This window comes from Aquarana catesbeiana, linkage group LG03, assembly GCF_042186555.1.
Source record: "Aquarana catesbeiana isolate 2022-GZ linkage group LG03, ASM4218655v1, whole genome shotgun sequence".
Lineage (NCBI taxonomy): Eukaryota > Metazoa > Chordata > Amphibia > Anura > Ranidae > Aquarana > Aquarana catesbeiana.
This window is the reverse complement of record NC_133326.1, coordinates 11,624,765-11,637,699: the sequence shown is the minus strand read 5'-3', so window position 1 is coordinate 11,637,699 and position 12,935 is coordinate 11,624,765. Positions and strand designations below refer to the sequence as shown.

The 12,935-nt window shown below is 46.2% G+C and overlaps 1 protein-coding gene across 1 annotated transcript in view; it reads left to right on the top strand.

The window, feature by feature from the left end:
• Positions 1-12,935, top strand: part of CORO2B (coronin 2B) — a 102,858-nt gene that overhangs the window by 42,878 nt on the left and 47,045 nt on the right. Inside the window, exon 2 of the mRNA XM_073618272.1 lies at positions 10,666-10,866. Coding sequence (XP_073474373.1) covers positions 10,666-10,866 — 201 coding nt within the window. The remainder of the gene's footprint in view (positions 1-10,665; positions 10,867-12,935) is intronic.

The window sequence follows — 12,935 nt, the reverse complement described above, 5'->3', positions numbered from 1 at the left end:
TCTTCTGTAGCCCCCCCACATTGGAATTTGGAGGTTTTATCCAATCAAAGCCCGGAATCTTTGGCATTGGTTGTGTTTGCTTTTAACATTGGCAGTACTTCAATAAATGCATGTGTCCTTGCAACTATTGGGTAGTATACGGAGGATGTAGTATACAGAGGATGCAGTATACGTAGGATGTAGTATACAAAGGATGTAGTATACAGAGGATATAGTATACGTAGGATGTAGTATACGGAGGATGTAGTATACGTAGGATGTACTATACGGAGGATGTAGTATACAGAGGATATAGTATACGTAGGATGTAGTATACGGAGGATGCAGTATACGGAGGATGTAATATACGGAGGATGCAGTATACAGAGGATGTAGTATACAGAGGATGCAGTATACGGAGGATGTAGTATATGGAGGATGCAGTATATGGAGGTTGCAGTATACGGAGGATGCAGTATACAGAGGATGCAGTATACAGAGGATGCAGTATACAGAGGATGCAGTATACAGAGGATGTAGTATATGGAGGATGCAGTATACGGAGGTTGCAGTATACGGAGGATGCAGTATACGGAGGATGTAGTATACGGAGGATGTAGTATACAGGGAATGTAGTATACGGAGGATGTAGTATACGGAGGATGCAGTATACGGAGGATGCAGTATACGGAGGATGTAGTATACGGAGGATGTAGTATACAGGGGATGTAGTATACGGAGGATGTAGTATACAGGGGATGTAGTATACGGAGGATGTAGTATACGGAGGATGTAGTGTACGGAGGATGCAGTGTACGGAGGATGCAGTGTACGGAGGATGCAGTGTACGGAGGATGTAGTATACGGAGGATGTAGTATACTGAGGATGTAGTATACGGAGGATGTAGTATACGGAGGATGTAGTATACGGAGGATGTAGTATACGGAGGATGCAGTATACGGAGGATGTAGTATACGGAGGATGCAGTATACGGAGGATGTAGTATACGGAGGATGTAGTATACGGAGGATGTAGTGTACGGAGGATGTAGTGTACGGAGGATGCAGTGTACGGAGGATGCAGTATACGGAGGATGCAGTGTACGGAGGATGCAGTATACGGAGGATGCAGTGTACGGAGGATGCAGTATACGGAGGATGTAGTGTACGGAGGATGCAGTGTACGGAGGATGCAGTGTACGAAGGATGTAGTGGAGGATGTAGTATACGGAGGATGCAGTATACAGAGGATGTAGTATATGGAGGATGCAGTATACGGAGGATGTAGTATACGGAGGATGCAGTATACGGAGGATGTAGTATATGGAGGATGCAGTATACGGAGGATGTAGTATATGGAGGATTCAGTATACGGAGGATGTAGTATACGGAGGATGTAGTACCTGCACTACTAACAGGAAGAACATCACAGCACAGTTTCTAATCTGGGAAGGCCCAGAGCAGCACAGCAAGCAGGAAGTGTCAGGGGACTCGTCTTTTCATAGCCTACAAAATGACTTTCTTCTGTTGGAAGACAGACTGCCTATTATGTGTATAAAAAGATGTAATATTGTAGGGCAAGAGTATGAAATTCAAATTCACAGAGGTCTGGTCAGTGAAATTTTCTTGCAGTAGAGGTCTAAATATAAAGTTTGTGCTATGAGTCAGATCTTTCACATCCTCCCCCCCCCCCCTTTAGATCACAGTCCCCCCTTTACATCACAGTTCCCTTCCTTACATCACAGTATTCCCCTTACATAATAGCTCCCTTCCTTACATCACAGCCCCCTTCTCATCACTGTTCCCTCTTTAAATCATGGTCTCCCCTTTATATCACAGTTCCCTTCCTTACATCACAGCCCCCCTTCTCATCACTGTTCCCTCTTTAAATCATGGTCTCCCCTTTATATCACAGTTCCCTTCCTTACATCACAGCCCTCCCCCCTTCTAATCACTGCCCCCCCCCCTTTACATCACAATTACCCTCCTTACATCACAGTTCCCTTCCATATGTCACAGAACCTCCCTTTGCATCACAGTTCCCTTCCTTACATCACACATTCCCCTTTACATCACAGTTCCCTTCCTTACATCACATTTCCCCCCTTTATATAACAGTTCCCTTCCTTACATCACAGCCCTCCCCCCCTCTAATCACTGCCCCCCCCCCCTTTATATTATAATTACCCTCCTTACATCACAGTTCCCTTCCGTACGTCACAGTTCCCCCTTTGCATCACAGCTCCCTTCCTTACATCACAGCCCACTTCCCATCCTTGCCCCCCCTTTACATCATAGTTCCCCCTCCATACATCACAGTCTCCACTTTATATCACAGTTCCCTTCCTTACATCCCAGTCCTCTCCTTACATCACTGTCCCCCCTTTCATCACAATCCCCCTAATATTCCAGTCCTCTTCTTACATCACAGCCCCCTGCATTTACATTATATCACAGCCCCCCGTCCCCCTCTAATCACTGTCCCCCTGCCCCTTTACAACACAGTATCCCCTTTACATCACAGTTCCCTTCCTTATGTCACAGTTGCCCCTTTACATCACAGTTCCCTTCCTTACATCACAGATCCCCCTTTACATCACAGTTCCCTTCCTTACATCACAGCCCTCCCCCCTCTAATCACTGCCCCCCCCCCTTTACATCACAATTAACCTCCTTACATCACAGTTCCCCTCTGTATGTCACAGTTCCCTTCCTTACATCACAGCCCCCCCCCTCTCTAATCACTGCCCCCCCTTTACATTACATCACAATTAACCTGCTTACATCACAGTTCCCCTCTGTACGGCACATTTCCCTTCCTTACATCACAGCCCCCCTTCCCATCACTGTCCCCCCTTTACATCGTAGTTCCTCCTCCGTACATCACAGTCTACATTTTATATCACATTTCCCTTCCTTACATCCCAGTCCTCTCCTTACATCACTGTCCCCCCTTTCATCCAATTCACAACCCCCCTAATGTCCCAGTCCTCTTCTTACATCACAGCCCCCCTTAAATCACAGTCCCTCCTCCTTTACATCAGTCCCCCCCTCAACATCACAGCCACCCTTTACATTATTTCCCCGTTTACATCGCAGCCCCCCCCCGCGCTCCTCAAATTAGTATGATTAGTGTTGCTGGCCATAGCCGACGGCACTGTACGAGGGTTTGGTTTGTACGAGGAGGATTTGGATTTTGTGGGAATTTCAGAGATTTGGTTCAACAGCTCTCATGATTGGCTGGCAACCATTCAAGGGTATGCCCTTTATCAAAGGGATAGAGAGGGTAAAAAAGGGGGAGGGGTATGCCTATATATCAAGAATAATGTACAAGTGAATGTGAGAGATGACATCACTAAGGGAGCTAGGGAGGAGGTGGAATCCTTATGGGTAGGGTTCCAAAGTGATGAAGCTAAGGAGAAAATAATACTGGGAGTATGCTATAGGCCCTGAGGGGGGAGGGGGAGGTGGACCTCCTATCACAATTTGGATCAGCAGCAAGGATGGGAAGTGTTATCATAATAGGGGATTTTAATTATCCAGACATAGACTGGGCGGAGGGAACCGCGCATTCATCTAAGGCTCGCCAGTTCCTAAATGTCTTGCAGGACAATTTCATGGGTCAGATGGTAGACGCACCAACTAGAAATAAAGCGTTACTAGATCTACTGATTACCAACAATACAGACCTGATCACGCATGTGGAAATACGGGGCAATTTAGGAAACAGCGATCACAGGTCAATTGGCTTCAGAATAAATCACACAAATAGGAAACATAAGGGAAATGCAAAGACACTGAACTTCAAAACTTCCCTAAACTACGAACCTTGCTAGAAGGCATAAATTGGGATACAATCTTAGGAACAAAGAACACGGAGAAGAGATGGTTTGCTTTAAGAGCATATTAAATAAAGGGCATTAGCCAGTGCAGCCCATTGGGTAATAAATTTAAAAGAGCAAACAAAAGTCCTGGATGCATATAAAAGCAAAAGAGAAGGCCTTCAAAAAATACTAGGTTGAGGGATCATCCTCAGCATTCAGAATTTATAAAGAATGCAATAAGAAATGTAAGGGTGCAATTAGGGCAGCTAAGATAGAACATGAAAGACACATAGCAGAGGAGAGCAAAAAAAATCCCAAGAAATTCTTTAAGTATGTAAACAGTAAAAAAGGGAGGACAGACCATATTGGCCCCATAAAGAATGAGGAAGGACATCTGGTTACAAAGGATGGGGAGATGACGAAGGTATTAAATTTATTCTTCTCCTCAGTCTTCACGAGGAAATCGGGGGGCTTCAGTAACCAAAACTGCAGTGTTTATCCTCAGGACACAACACAGGAAGCACCTCCATGGTTAACAGAGGACAGAATTAAAATTAGACTTGGGTAACTTAACATTAATAAATCACCGGATGGCTTGCACCCGAGGGTACTTAGGGAACTCAGTCAAGTAATTGCCAGACCATTGTTCCTAATTTTTACTGACAGTCTACTGACTGGAATGATACCAGCTGATTGGATAAAAGCCAATGTAGCACCAATATTTAAAAAGGGCCCAAAATACATCCCTGGGAATTACAGACCAGTTAGACTAACGTCAATAGTATGTAAGCTCTTGGAGGGGATGATAAGGGACTATATACAAGATTTTAGTGATGAAAACGGTATCATTAGCAGTAATCAGCATGGATTCATGAAGAATCGTTCTTGCCAAACCAATCTATTAACCTTCTATGGAGGAGGTGAGTTGCCATCTAGATAAAGGAAGGCCCGTAGATGTGGTGTATCTGGATTTTGCAAAAGCATTTGACACAGTTCCCCATAAACGTTTACTGTACAAAATAAGGTCCGTTAGCATGGACCATAGGGTGAGTACATGGATTGAAAACTGGCTACAAGGGCGAGTTCAGAGGGTGGTGATAAATGGCGAATACTCGGAATGGTCAGGGGTGGGTAGTGGGGTCCCCCCAGGCAGAGGCGGCTCTAGGCTTTGTGGCCTTAAGCAAAACCTAGACATGAGGCCCCACTTATGCCCATAAAGGGAAAAATAATTCAAGCGATAAAAAAAATAATTGTATAAATAACATATATTAAGAGCTTTAAAGTGCTGGTGTCAGTGCTCTCAATCTCAGTGCTGGTGTCAGTGCTCTCTATCTCAGTGCTGGTGTCAGTGCTGGTGTCAGTGCTCTATGTTGGTACTGGTGTCAGTGCTCTCTATCTCGGTGCTGGGGTCAGTGCTTTCTATCTCGGTGCTGGTGTCAGTGCTCTCTAGCTCAGTGCTGGAATCAGTGCTCTATCTCAGTGCTCTCTATCTCAGTGCTGGTGTCAGTGTTCTTTCTCGGTTCTGGTTTCAGTGCTCTATCTCTGTGCTGGTGTCAGTGCTCTCTATCTCTGTGCTAGTGTCAGTGTTCTATCTCGGTGCTGGTGTCAGTGCTCTCTATTTCAGTGCTGGTGTCAGTGCTCTCTATCTCAGTGCTGGTGTCAGTGCTGGTGTCAGTGCTCTATACTAAGAGCTTTAAAGTGCTGGTGTCAGTGCTCTCTATCTCAGTGCTGGTGTCAGTGCTCTCTATCTCAGTGCTGGTGTCAGTGCTGGTGTCAGTGCTCTATATTAAGAGCTTTAAAGTGCTGGTGTCAGTGCTCTCTATCTCAGTGCTGGTGTCAGTGCTCTCTATCACAGTGCTGGTGTCAGTGCTCTCCATCTCAGTGCTGGTGTCAGTACACTCTATCTCAGTGCTGGTGTCAGTGCTGGTGTCAGTGCTCTATATTAAGAGCTTTAAAATGCTGGTGTCAGTGCTCTCTATCTCAGTGCTGGTGTCAGTGCTCTCTATCTCAGTGCTGGTGTCAGTGCTCTCTATCTCAGTGCTGGTGTCAGTGCTCTCTATCTCAGTGCTGGTGTCAGTGCTGGTGTCAGTGCTCTATATTAAGAGCTTTAAAATGCTGGTGTCAGTGCTCTCTATCTCAGTGCTGGTGTCAGTGCTCTCTATCTCAGTACTGGTGTCAGTGCTCTCTATCTCAGTGCTGGTGTCAGTGCTGGTGTCAGTGCTCTATATTAAGAGCTTTAAAGTGTTGGTGTCAGTGCTCTCTATCTCAGTGCTGGTGTCAGTGCTCTCTATCTCAGTGCTGGTGTCAGTGCTGCTCTATATTAAGAGCTTTATAGTGTTGGTGTCAGTGCTCTCTATCTCAGTGCTGGTGTCAGTGCTCTCTATCTCAGTGCTGGTGTCAGTGCTCTCTATCTCAGTGCTGGTGTCAGTGCTCTCTATCTCAGTGCTGGTGTCAGTGCTCTATGTTGGTGCTGGTGTCAGTGCTCTCTATCTCGGTGCTGGTGTCAGTGCTCTCTATCTCGGTGCTGGTGTCAGTGCTCTCTATCTCGGTGCTGGGGTCAGTGCTCTCTATCTCGGTGCTGCTGTCAGTGTTCTTTCTTGGTTCTGGTTTCAGTGCTCTATCTCTGTGCTGGTGTCAGTGCTCTCTATCTCTGTGCTAGTGTCAGTGTTCTATCTCAGTGCTGGTTTCAGTGTTCTATCTCGGTGCTGGTGTCAGTGTTCTATCTCGGTGCTGGTGTCAGTGTTCTATCTCAGTGCTGGTGTCAGTGTTCTATCTCGGTGCTGGTGTCAGTGAGGGAGATAGCAGCGGAGAAGCCAATCAACAGGCAGTGCCAGCACCATGGTTGCGGATCAGCACTGGACTGGCACCACCGGTCCCTCCCGCAGTGGAGCCCTGCATAGGTGGGGGTAAGGGCTGGGTGGAGGGAGGTGTCAGGGGCTGTCAAGCACAGGTTGGCACACTGGGACACTGGCACAGGACTGAGCTCATCTGACTGTGGCACTGATAACCAGGAGGAAGGTAGTGGAGGGGATAGGGCAGGGGGTGGATTTAAAGGCCAGTGGCCGAGGGATGCTGGAGGAGCAGGGATGGGGGCCTGACTCTCTCTCATGCTGGAGGAGCAGGGATGGGGGCCTGACTCTCTCTCATGCTGGTGGTAGCTGGCTGCAGAACGGGTTGTGGCAAGGTAGCTGTGCCTCTCCCTGCAGCTGGAGCCTGGATCCCCCCACCCTAATTGACAGCTCCAGAGAGGGACGGCCCAGACACCATTTCTGTTCTCCCTCCCCCTTCCATCGGCTCCATATACCGCGCTGGTGAGACTTCCTCCTCAGCGGGACCCTCCACTTCCCCTCTGCAGCTCTGCTTACGGAGCACTCCAGTTAGGGATGAAGGGAGGGGCGAGCTGCGTCGCCAGAGCAGCGGGAATAAGTTTCATTTTGCTCCGGGTGCTGGAATGAGTCACCTCCCCCGGACAAGCCAGTGCTCCCCAAGACACAGACAGGGCCCCGTCCTCTCTCCACTGCCTGACCATGGAGCTCACAGGCAGCATTAACCCTCTGCTGGCCGGAGCGCAGCCTCCTCCGCAGCGGCATTGTTGTCAGCAGAGGTGGCTCTTAAATTAGGTGGTCGCGAGGCCCCTGTGAGTGTGAGGCCTTAGGCAATCGCCTAGTTTGCCTAATTAGAGAGCAGCCTCTGCCCCCAGGGTTCTCTGCTGGTACCAATCCCATTTAATTTATTCGTAAATGACCTGGAGGATGGGTTAAACAGTTCAATCTCTGTATTTGCGGACAATATTAAGCTAAACAGGGCAATAACGTCTCCACAGGATGTGGAAACCTTGCAAGAAGATCTGAACAAATTAATGGGGTGGAAAACTACATGGCAAATGAGATTTAATGTAGGAAAATGTAAAATAATACATTTGGGTGGCAAAAATATGAATGCAATCTATACACTGGGGGAAAACCTCTGGGGGAATCTAGGATGGAAAAGGACCTGGGGGTCCTAGTAGATGATATGCTCAGCAATGGCACGTAATGCCAAGCTGCTGCTAACAAAGCAAACAGAATATTGGCATTAAAAAAGGGGATCAACTCCAGAGATAAAACGATAATTCTCCCGTTCTACAAGACTCTGGTCCGGCCGCACCTGGAGTATGCTGTCCAGTTCTGGGCACCAGTCCTCAGGAGGGATGTACTGGACATGGAGCGAGTACAAAGAAGGGCAACAAGCTAATAAAGGGTCTGGAGGATATTAGTTATGAGGAAAGGTTGCGAGCACTGAACTTATTCTCTCTGGAGAAGAGACGCTTGAGAGGGGATATGATTTCTGTGGCAGAGGTTGCAGTGGTGGGGGGTCAGCCTGTCAGTGCTCAGACCATACGCCGCACACTGCATCAAATTGGTCTGCATGGCTGTTGTCCCAGAAGGAAACCTCTTTTAAAGACGATGCACAAGAAAGCCTGCAAACAGTTTGCAGAAGACAAACAGACTAAGGACATGGATTACTGGAACCATGTCCTGTGGTCTGATGAGACCAAGATAAACTTATTTGGTTCAGATGGTGTCAAACGTGTGTGGGGGCAACCATGTGAGGAGTACAAAGACAAGTGTGTCTTGTCTACAGTCAAGCATGGTGGTGGGAGTGTCATGGTCTGGGGCTGCATGAGTGCTGCCGGCACTGGGGAGCTACACATCATTGAGGGAACCATGAATGCCAACATGTACTGTGACATACTGAAGCAGAGCATGATCCCCTCCCTTTAGAGACTGGGCCGCAGGGCAGTATTCCAACATAACGACCCCAAACACACCTCCAAGACAACCACTGCCTTGCTAGAGAAGCTGAGGGTAAAGGTGATGGACTGGCCAAGCATGTCTCCAGACCTAAACCCTATTGAGCATCTGTGGGACATCCTCAAACGGAAGGTGGAGGAGCTCAAGGTCTCTAACATCCACCAGCTCCGTGATGTCGTCATGGAGGAGGGGAAGAGGACTCCAGTGGCAACCTGTGAAGCTCTGGTGAACTCCATACCCAAGAGGGTTTAAGGCAGTGCTGGAAAATAATGGTGGCCACACAAAATATTGACATTTTGGGCACAATTTGGACATTTTCACTTAGGGGTGTACTGACTTTTGTTGTCAGCGGTTTAGACATTACTGGCTGTGTGTTGAGTTATTTTGAGAGGACAGCAAATCTACACTGTTATACAAGCTGTACACTCACTTCTTTACATTGTAGCAAAGTGTCATTTCTTCAGTGTTGTCACATGAAAAGATAGAAGAAAATATTTACAAAAATGTGAGGGGTGTACTCACTTTTGTGAGATACTGTATTCTTTTAAAAAAGAAACAGAAACTTGACTGGAAACTAATGTGACTTCCAGGCTGCATTCACACCTGAGCGTATCGTTTTCTGGCGTTTTTTTCTGGCGTTTTTGCAGCGTTTTTGTACAGCCGTTTTGAGGTCCAAAGGTCACCAATGTAAAACTCCTGTAATCTGCCTAAAAAAGAAGCTCATGTGCTTTTTTGAGCTTCATGCGTTTTGCTTCAGGCGACAGAAAGCTCAGATGTGAACAGGGGCTATTTAAATGAATGGGATTTTGCTTGTTGGGCGTTTTGGAACTTTTGAGATGAGCGTTTTACGAGCTGAAAACGCTCAGGTGTGAATGCAGCCTAAGTAATTATTTTCCTAGGGATGTAACTCTGCACCTATATGATAACAGTGAGGGATAATAGGGACAAGTCTCCCAGTCCCTGGTGAAGATTGTCCAGGAAGACCCATAATGATGATCTGGTGATGAGGAAGGAGACAGCCGTGTTGTTAGCACTGATAGAAGACATGTGGAATTGGGGTGATTGGGAAAATCCGGGCTAAAAATAGTTCAGTCTTTTTCATTTCTGGTGACATTTTTGGCCAAAGGTCGCGGTGAAGTCGAGGATCCTACAGGAAATGGTTAACACTTTATGTTAGAGGGTAGAGCTGTAAAGAGAGGACCATTGTAAGGAATATTGTAGGACAGGGAATAGGGGAAGGGTGTGTGGCCGTAGACAGTGGACCCATTGTCACCCCGCACCCTCAGGCACAACGTGTCCTCCAACATGCATGTGATACAGACCATGCTTTCAGTAAAGACGCTCAAGCTGGGGTTATATCTGACCCTGTGCCATCGTCATAAATACCATGCATTGCCCAATGCTTTGGGTCTTGTCCTTTGTTACTCATTGTGAAATCAGGAGGCACACACACGCGAAAAAACGCCTCGGGTGCATTCTTCAACATTGCAAATGTACTGTTGTATTTTCAAACTACACTTGAACTTTTCACTTATATTATTTAAAATAAACACTATATTGTCAAAAGTATTGGGACACCTGCCTTTACACACACATGAACTTTAATGACATCCCAGTCTTAGTCCGTAGGGTTCAATATTGAGTTGGCCCACCCTTTGCAGCTATAACAGCTTCAACTCTTCTGGGAAGGCCGTCCACAGAGAGTGCACCGCTGGGGGGAAACAGCTTGCCCCATCACGCTGTGTAGGTAACAAAGGGCCAAGAGTGGGCCTTGGTGGGCCCCTGCCCAGCCACCCTAGGCCCTCTGAGTTTACTGACTTACCTACACAGGGTAATGTGGCAAGTACTTCTCCCCAGCAACACATTGATAGGGAGGCCGCATGAGTAGCATGGGCATGGTTGCCATTGCAACCTCTGCGACCCCTCAAGCTCTGCCCATGCTTCCCCTATCTATCCAAAAACTAAAATGAAAGTGTTTGATGTTGGGCTTTGAAGATATGTGTCCACCAATCATCATTATGTCTTTACTACACATCGGTGCTATTGATGCCATATTTATCTTCTCCTAGATGTCGTGGCGCCCACAGTATCGCAGCTCCAAATTCAGGAATGTGTACGGCAAGGTTGCAAGTCGAGAGAACTGTTATGAATGCATACCCATCACCAAGAACGTGCATGACAACTCTTTCTGTGCTGTCAACTCCAAGTTCCTAGCCATTGTCACTGAAAGTGCTGGAGGAGGCTCATTTCTGGTAATTCCACTCCATCAGGTGAGTGAAACAACTTATGTGACAAATTGGAGACTAAGACTGGAGGAAGTCAAGGCATTATATAATGAAGGAACCCCCAGTAATGGCCTCTCCTTCTGAAATTGCTAGTTGCCTAGCTGTCATACTTATCCAGCAGCCTCTTGCATGTAGAAAGAGCAGGGGATGTAGAAGATGAGTGAAGGTCTGGCAACATGGTATAACAGATGCATAAAATTCATATAATCTTTATTGCACATCCATCAAGACAAGGGAGAATCCAATATACAAGGGTTGACTTGTTTCACCCCTTTACTGGGCCTTAGTTGTAACCCAGTAACGACTAAGGCCCAATAAGGGGCTGAAACACGTCAATCCTTGATGTATATTGAATTCTCCCTTGTGTTGATGGACCGGCAATAAAGAACATATGAATTTTATGTTTCTGTTATGCCACGTTGTCAGACCTTCACTCATCTTCTACATTACCTGACAGTGTGATCAGCTGTGTTCCAGGCACGGATATTTATTTTATCCAGTAGCCGCATCAGCAATTCAGGTTGTAGCATCACAGTTTATTTTGAAGTTTGGACAAAAAGCAGGAGGTCTGACTTCAGGTTGCTTCACTTGATGCATGCTTCAAAGATAGCCAAACAACTCACATTTTTCAGAAGCAGGTCAGCAATGGCTTCCTTGGTCCAGGCTTTAAATTGAATTTGAGTAGTGGCCACTGAAGTTCTCATGCTGGACTACTAAATGGGAAGCGTGAAGCTTAGTTCTGGGTGGATGGGGCTTAAAAGACAACCTTCATTAAAAATTGTATTCAACGAGTTATAGATCTCTTTTTTTTTATTAGAACCCATTGATTTTGTAGGCCCTAATGGAACTGCAATTGCTTATTCAGCCAAACGTTGATGTTACATGACATCTGACCTACATATGTAGGCTTTGGCATACGGACTTTGGGCCATATGGAACAAAATAGTGGTTTAAAAGAAAATCACCCCGGTTTAAAATAATCCCGTTTTGATACTCTGCAGCCTGAAATGAAGACAGACATGGTTTTTGTTTTATCCAGCTGTATTTACTAAGTGCAACTTATAACATTCAAGTGAAAGATATAACACCAACATGTCAGAAAAAAAAAATCAAAAACAGAATCACTGAGTTGGAAAAAGGATCACCCTCCTTGTGTCAGTATTTTGTTGAACCACCTTTTTGTCTCTGTAGTCACCTCCTCCTTAGGTACAATTTTCCCTGGACCACCCATGGAAGCAGCCTCACTCGGGGAACACTTGACCTGGCCTAGAAGGCCTTTGGTATTCCGCTCTAGCTCCCACCTCCATAAGGTACAGAACGTCTACAGCTGGCTTCCTGGGCGCAGGTCTACTCCTCCCAGCCTCCTGCCATGACCAGGGCCTACACATGCTGGTTACATCCGTGCAAGAGTGGGCTGTTTAGCTCTCATGCACCAAGTGTGTGTGTGCTCCTCTCTATCTTGCAGTGACAGAAGAATGCCGCAAACCAGTAGCTCATAAATGAAAAGAGATGTAAACGGCCTCAACCTGTAACTTCTCCTAAGTCATGCCCCTGATGTGTTTCACCCTGCCCACCAGGAGCTGCTAGAGCAGCACCACATGCTTTTGCATGATATCATGAGTACACCTCTCGACCTGACTTACAGTGTGGAAAATAATTATCTGATGCCCTGCAGATTTTGTAAGTTTGCCCACTTACATAGAAATGAAGGGTCTATAACTTTTATCATAGGTGTATTTTATATGATAGAGACATAATACCAACCAAAAATCCAGAAAAAAAACACATGATACACATGTTATAAATGGAGTTGCAGTTCAGTGAGTAAAGTAAGTATGTGATCCGCAAACAGAGCATGACTTAGTACTTGGTGTAGAAACCTTTGTTGGCAAGCACAGAGGTAAGATGTTTCTTGTAGTTGGTTCACACATCTCAGGAGGGATTTTGGTCCACTCTTCTTTACAGATCTTCTCTAAATCCTTAAGGTTTCTTGGCTGTCGCTTGTCAACTTGAAGTTTCAGCTCCCTCCATATATTTTCTATAGGATTAAGGTC